Below are 7,718 nucleotides of genomic sequence, written 5' to 3'. Positions count from 1 at the left end.
GTGGCATGATCTTGGCTCACTGCAACCTCTGCCGCCCGGGTTCAAGTGATTCTCCTGCCTCAGTCTCCCGAGCAGCTGGGATTACAGGCGCCTGACATAGCGCTCGGCTAATGTTTGTAGTTTTAGTAGAGACGGGGTTTCACCTTGTTGGCCATGCTGTTCTCGAACTCATGACCTCGTGATCTGTCCATCTTGGCCTCCCACAGTGCTGGGATTACAGGTGTGAGCCACTGCACGGGGCCTGACTTAATTTTAATGAAAGATGTTTTTAATTTTAAAATTCTGTAATTTGTTATTTTTCTAAATTCTTTAGATTGATACCTTAGAAGTTCAACTTCTACTGCATCTTGCTGCCTCAGCTCTCCCTTTTGAGAAGGCCTGGGATAGTAAATCACTCCTTCAACTTTTATTGGCTCCTGTAATGCTTTTTTTAAAAAAAAAAAAAATTAATAGTCTAAAGTAAGGGAGAGAATTTTTGAAAACAGGGATGTAAAAATGTTATAAGATCTGCCTTTTTCTGTACGTCTGTTATGTCTATATGTTTTATATGTATCATGTGAAAGTGATATTTCACTACCAAACCATATGAAAGAGCTCTAATCAATTGGCTTAAAGAAAAGTAAGTACTGGCCGGGCACGGTGGCTCAAGCCTGTAATCCCAGCACTTTTGGAGGCCGAGACGGGCGGATCACGAGGTCAGGAGATCGAGATCATCCTGGCTAAAACGGTGAAACCCCGTCTCTACTTAAAAAAAAAAAAAAAAAAAAAAAAATACAAGGAACTAGCCGGGCGAGGTGGCGGGCGCCTGTAGTCCCAGCTACTCGGGAGGCTGAGGCAGGAGAATGGCGTAAACCCGGGAGGCGGAGCTTGCAGTGAGCTGAGATCCGGCCACAGCACTCCAGCCTGGGCGACAGAGGGAGACTCTGTCTCAAAAAAAAAAAAAGAAAAGAAAAGAAAAGAAAAGAAAAGAAAAGTAAGTACTTATCAGACTAATAAAAACTAGCTCTGATGCCTTTTAGTTCACATGACTTTAGTAATATTTGGTAAGCTTAATTTGGTAAATTTAATCTTAAAATTCTCTCCAGTAGTTTAAAATTTTAAAAATCATGTTATGTTAAATTAAGTAATCCTCAATTTTTTGCACTGGGAATCTGGTTTACTAAGAGATAAAATAAGAGTAAAAAGTGATTTTGGTGAAGTTTATAAAACACAAGAATGTGGTTTTTGCTAGTTTAGAGGCTAGGGGTTTTTTTGTTTTGTTTTGTTTTGTTTTGTTTCTAGTTTAGAGGCGATTCCAAACTTCTAAAAATATACAGGCAGCCGGGCGCTGTGGCTCACACTTGTAATCCCAGAGCTTTGGGAGGCCAAAGCAGGCAGATCTCCTGAGTTCAGAAGTTCAAGACCAGCCTGACCAATATGGCGAAAGTCCGTCTCTACTAAAAATAGAAAAATTTACCAGATGTGGTGGCGTGCATCTGTAATCCCAGCGACTTGTGAGGCTGAGGTAAGAGAATCACTCGAACCCGGGATGTGGAGGTTGCAGTGAGCCAAGATCGTGCCACTGCACTCCAGCCTGGGAGACAGTGAGACTCCATCTCAAAAAAAAAAAAAAAAAAATATATATATATATATATATATACACACACACACACACACACTCATATATACACACACACACATACATATATATACACACACACACACACACAGACAAAACTAAATGAATAAAGAGAAAATCAAAAGGTGGGAAGTTAGAAACCTTTGATTCCTTGGTTATTATCTGTACAGTGTAAAATGAAATTAAAGAATAATGCTGAGGCTGGGCGGAGTGACTCATGACTGTAATCCCAGCACTTTGGGAAGCCAAGGTGGGCGGATAACCTGAGGTCGGGAGTTTGAGACCAGCCCGACCAACAGGAAGAAATGCCATCTCTACAAAAAACACAAAATTAGCCAGGCGCGGTGGTGCATGCCTGTAACCCCAGCTACTTGGGAGGCTGAGGAAGGAGAATCGCTTGAACCCAGGGGGCTGAGGTTGCAGTAAACCGAGATTGCACCATTGCACTCCAGCCTGGGCAACGACAGCAAAACTCTAATAATAATGATAGTAATAATGCTGAGTTGGACCTTGATGCTAGACAGAGCTCAGATTTAAATCAGTCTGAGTTTACACCACCAGCCTGAAAGCTGCACCCCAAGGGCAGAATTATGCACGGCAACAGAAAGTAACTCTCAAACCTGTGGTTACCAAGAAGATAGTCAATGTGAGGGAAGGGCAAAACCAACCATAGAGTATAATGTAAAGAAATTGTTCCATTTTGTAGTTTTGTGTCATCCACTTCCTGAGAACCCTTTAATAGAATATAAAAATAACTACTTTAAGGGCAGTATCTTATATTTTAAATGCTACAGAATGAAAGAGCATGTTTGGGTTGTTACAGAACCCATAGCTTACTATTAGACAATCACTGATGATTATATGTGATCCAGATGAAGAGCAGGTTATTTGTGAGAGAACAATCAGCCCAGTGGATTGGATGAATGCCACTTAAGGTCTGTTTACCCTGAGAAGGGGATTTCCCACCTCTCTCTATAAAATACCAAGTGTAGCATCCCAGATGAAGTAGCTGATATTCCTTATATGCAAGCCATGTGGGACTGGCTTTATGATAACTAAGATATGTTTCCACTGAATATGCCTATTACCCAGATCATGCTAAAAGCTGTGGTTAAGGGGGCCCCTTCTATATGGGCACCCTGGATGACATTACGTCTGCAGAATCAAACAACTGTTTAAGAAGCCTTATCAAATTTTCTGTCCTTCGTGGGTCTTACAGATGTTAATAGAACATTACAGTAATTAACAACAACAAAAAAGGGAAAGGCAAAAGGGAGTCAAAGGACTCATCCCAGAATGGTGGAAATCGTTAGATGTTTATTAAGAAATGAAATGAAATGAAAATTGATGGAGTTACGGCAAAGGTCTTTACAACACTATCAAAGGTTGGGTGAAACAAAGGGAGTCCCTGCTGGGTCCCCTCTACATTAAAAGGTCCCACATCACTTTCCTACATTTGCCCCATGTTGGAGGTATTTAAGAAAAAAACAAAAGGGAAAAGGTATAATGAGCAAGCTAACATTACCTGGGGGCAAAGCTGAGTTGAGTTAAGGTAAAGATTGACAAATGAGCTTGAGTCTCTTGGCTCAACTCCATGCTGGGAACCCAAATCCTTTTCCACCAGAAATGGTCAAATGGTCTGGTAGTAGAGAAGAAAAGTTCCTGGGACCAGAACATAAAAATGTAAAGACTGATAGGATTATGAAATTTGAGACGCTTAAACAGGCTTTCTGTAAGGTAGTTGTGACTCCTTTACCTAAATTTCCTATGAAAATGGGAATTGTATCTCACTAGGGGATGTTTTCCCTATCTAGTATCATAAAACTGAAGGCATGTAAATCTGACCTTTGAGAAATGTTCATTGGATACACTAAATGGGAACTAGTAAGATTGCCTGAGCCTACAGAATATAGGGTGGAAGCTAGAGTGCTGGTCAGGACAAATCCTTCATTTGATAGCTCTTTGTGGAGCGTTTATTGGGGCTTATGACAAATGCCTGTGAGCACTTTCCAATGATAACTACTGGAAGTTTGGACTAGAGAATTTCCACTTAAGGTATATTTACTGCCTTGCTATGGAATACTAACTAAAGCTACCCCTATGCTAACAAAAATAATAGTGCCCCTAAGATTGCCATGATAAAATGAATGTGGTTTTTATAGGATCATGCTATCTGGGGATGCAAGGAGGAGGTATTCATTAGCAGGGAGCCTCTTTTTCCCTGAGGACTGGCTCTAGCAATGTGAATAGCTGCTAGATTTTTCAGTGCCAGATAAACAGCTCTCATCTGACAAGAGCTGGTTGGCTTGTGAATGGCAGTTCCAAGGTGAACAAACAACATTTTGTTTGAAAGCCTGCTGATTTGGTTAAAGGAGAGTCATGAAAATATTTTTATTTATTTATTTATGTATTTATTAGTTATTTATAGTTTAGAGCAATTGGGTAAAGTATGTTTTTATAAGCAAATTTACCTTTCTCTCTATCTGAGGTCTCCAAAATTTGGAAACTGTTCATGCATATTCTGATTTCATAACAATATAATTTGCATAAGTTTACTAAGAGTCTTTTTTTTTAAAAAAAAATAAGACAATTGGAGACTCTGGTTATTTTTCCAAGGCTTTGACTAGAATAACACATTTTTAGGTAAAGTTCAGCAAAGCCTACTTGAAAAGAGCCTATATCGTCAAACAATTCTTGCTGCACTTTGTGTAAATAATCAGGCCAAGTATAATAAGCCTAAAACTTATTTCACACACAAATTGGTCTTACTGTAATTTCTCCTTAGTAGAAAAGGAGGACTAGAGGAGAGAAATTGTTTCAAAGGAAAACTATAACACCTTTTACTAGACTACAGCCTTGAATTTTGTTTTTGAGTGAAAATTGAATCATGAATTATTTCTGGGCTACAATAATATTCTAAAGAGTATCAGTATAATTTTCTTCATGTTTTTAGTTGGCATCCTAATGGAATAGGTTCCTTTTTCTGTTCTGACACGCACATTCTCTTTCTATTGTCAAACTATTGTTATTTATTTCTCGTAGTTTTACTTCTTCTGAGAAAATCAGAATCATGTATTCAGAAGACTAGAGATGATTTTAAAAGGCCTGCAAATCTTTGTCATTTTGAATCCCACTGGATCCAGTTAGTTTTTCACTGCAAATGTCCTGCTGCTAAACCTATACAAACAACTTTCCTCTAGGCCCAGGGACTATCCCAGAAGAAGTGGGTGTGTGAGATTATAAGGGCCAGTTTTGAGGAACAGAATTAATTCAGACCCTGCAAATCAAGGATGGGTACCTGGATGCCTAAACAGCTGGCAAAATAAGGGACTTTGTCTTCTGGATAATTACATGCATGGCACCATTTCATCCATCACAACCATAAAGAATTTTCTGCTTTCTGTAGAATTAAAAGAAAATTATTACTGAGAGGATATAAAGATACCTGTGATGAAGCCTACTGGGTATAATAGTCCCAGTTATGATATTTATCCAGATAGATATATACTTAAAAACATTATCAGCCACCTTAGGACAAATTGCTAAAAGAGGGCAAAAAGCGTTGTGGCACAAGTCTCTAAACTCCTTAGCCAAAAAGTTTTAACAAGGCTTATGTTTTGTACAGATAATTGTTACATTGTAACTAAAACCAAGACCACAGTGGCTCACTATATAGAAGTTAAAAGTAGATAAATCAGTTTTGTAACCTCACATTTGACTTTTTGTTTGGTGACTTTTATATACAAAATTTTAAGGGTTAATAAATGCCTGTTGATGTCCATTCCTGTTTGGCCTAGAACATTTAAATTGGCTATAAATCTTTTTTTTTTTTTTTTAGTTTAATGTATTTTAATAGCAAACTTACAGGAACAGCACAGAAGACAGACAACATTAAAAACATGTACTTGCATGTAGGACAACTCAGTTAGAAAAGTATAGTGAATGAATGGAATCTACTGTATGATAAAAATGCTACAAACACCATTTAGTTGCCATCAATAAGAAATTTACTTGTTTTAAAAAAAATCCAAATGCTGGCATTGTCCAGAAAAATTTAACAGGTTTATTTATAAGTATTATAAAGTTGAACCGCTGAAACTTGTTCACTGAAACATTTTAACTTGCATTAATGCTTTACGCCTCTGCATTTATATTAAAAATTCACACACAAATGAAAATGGAAAAACTGCCAATACCCGATTTCTGTCCCCTATTTTTCCACTCGCAATCATATACTTAGGTACCTTTTGACCCCATGGAAAAAAAATATCTAACGTTCAGAACCACCAATAACAGGAAGAAGAGAATTTTTTTTTTTTTTTTTTAGAATGAAATGTTTCCCATCATAGTGGATTCTTAAGCACGTTCTCCACGTATGCGCCGTGCTAGCTGGATGTCTTTTGGCATAATTGTTACACGTTTGGCATGGATAGCACACAGGTGGGTGTCTTCAAAAAGGCCAACCAGATAGGCCTCACTTGCCTCCTGCAAAGCACCGATAGCTGCGCTCTGGAAGCGCAGATCTGTTTTAAAGTCCTGAGCAATTTCTCGCACCAGACGCTGGAAGGGAAGTTTGCGAATCAGAAGTTCAGTGGACTTCTGATAACGTCTAATTTCAGGGAGTGCCACAGTACCAGGCCTGTAACGATGAGGTTTCTTCACCCCTCCAGTAGAGGGCGCACTCTTGCGAGCGGCTTTTGTAGCCAGTTGCTTCCTGGGTGCTTTACCACCAGTCGATTTGCGGGCAGTCTGCTTCGTAGGAGCCATGGTACAGAGACCTCCTTACTTACTGGCTATAAATCTTTTGGCTCTAAGTCCCTTGGCCCTAGGGTTCCCACTGAGGGAGAGGATGGACCTGGGCCAGGCAGCCATGCCGCCTTAGTAATACTATGGGTCAAAACAGAAGTTTGGTGGCCATCAATGTAACTTCTGGCAAATCTTGGCCAGAAAGGGGAGGATATCAACCAAAAATAAAATTCTAAGCCCCTCAACCATCTGAACAGACCTGCTTCTTGGTTAGGGGCATTCCAAAGTTAACCTGAAAAACTAGTTTCAGCCATAATGAAAAGTGAGGGAGAAGTGTCAGACATGCCTCACAGCTGACCAGCATTCACATCAACACAGACACCTTAAAACTGATAGAACAAGGCCAAGTGCAGTGGCTCATGCCTGTAATCTCAGCACTTTGGGAGGCCAAGGTGGGTGGATCACCTGAGGTCAGGAGTTCAAGAACAGCCTGGCCAACATGGTGAAACTCTGTCACTACTAAAAATACAAAAATTAGCTGGGCATGGTGATGCGTGCTTATTGTAATCCCAGCTACTTGGGAAGCTGAGGCAGGAGAATTGCTTGAACCCAGGAGGCACAGATTGCAGTGAGCCGAGACCATGCCATTGCACTCCTGCCTGGCCAATAAGAGCGAAACTCAGTCTCAAAAAAAAAAAAAAAAAAAAAAAAAAAAAAAAAAAAAAAGACTGATAGAACAGCCTCTTTAAATCTAATAAGAAATATTTACTATCTATTTTCTCTGAAGCCTGCTACCTGGGAGCTTAATGTACATGACAAAACCTTGGTCTCCACAACCCCTTATTATAACCCAGATTCCTTTCTATTGATTCCAGGTCTTTAAGTAATAACTCTTTTTTTTTTTTTTTTTTTTTTTTGAGACGGAGTCTCGCTCTGTCACCCAGGCTGGAGTGCAGTGGCCGGATCTCAGCTCACTGCAAGCTCCGCCTCCCAGGTTCACGCCATTCTCCGGCCTCAGCCTCCCGAGTAGCTGGGACTACAGGCGCCAGCCACCTCGCCCGGCTAGTTTTTTGTATTTCTTAATAGAGACGGGGTTTCACCGTGTTAGCCAGGATGGTCTCGATCTCCTGACCTCGTGATCAGCCCGTCTCGGCCTCCCAAAGTGCTGGGATTACAGGCTTGAGCCACCGCGCCCGGCTGTAATAACTCTTTCAACCAATTGCCAATCAGAAAATCTTTGAATCTGTCTATGACCTGGAAGCCCCCACTTTTAGTTGTCCTGCCTTTTCAGAACGAACGAATGCACATGTTATGTGTATTGATTGATGTTTTATGTCCCCCTAAAATGTATAAA

At 40.0% G+C, this 7,718-nt stretch overlaps 1 protein-coding gene across 1 annotated transcript; it reads right to left on the bottom strand.

Moving 5' to 3' along the window:
• Positions 1-5,438: 5,438 nt before the first annotated feature.
• On the bottom strand, positions 5,439-6,404 carry LOC102135944 (histone H3.3A-like). Its single transcript, XM_065538868.2, has one exon. It carries the CDS (start codon positions 6,383-6,385, stop codon positions 5,975-5,977), a length of 411 nt encoding a protein of 136 aa, XP_065394940.1. The 5' UTR covers positions 6,386-6,404; the 3' UTR covers positions 5,439-5,974.
• Positions 6,405-7,718: the final 1,314 nt, after the last annotated feature.

Source organism: Macaca fascicularis, chromosome X (genome assembly GCF_037993035.2).
Source record: "Macaca fascicularis isolate 582-1 chromosome X, T2T-MFA8v1.1".
Lineage (NCBI taxonomy): Eukaryota > Metazoa > Chordata > Mammalia > Primates > Cercopithecidae > Macaca > Macaca fascicularis.
The sequence above is the reverse complement of the archived record's forward strand: the minus strand, read 5'-3'. Positions and strand labels throughout refer to the sequence as shown.

Excerpts from the sequence above, each read along its gene's own strand:
- LOC102135944 (XM_065538868.2), bottom strand. The coding sequence starts at position 6,385 with ATGGCTCCTACGAAGCAGACTGCCCGCAAATCGACTGGTGGTAAAGCA.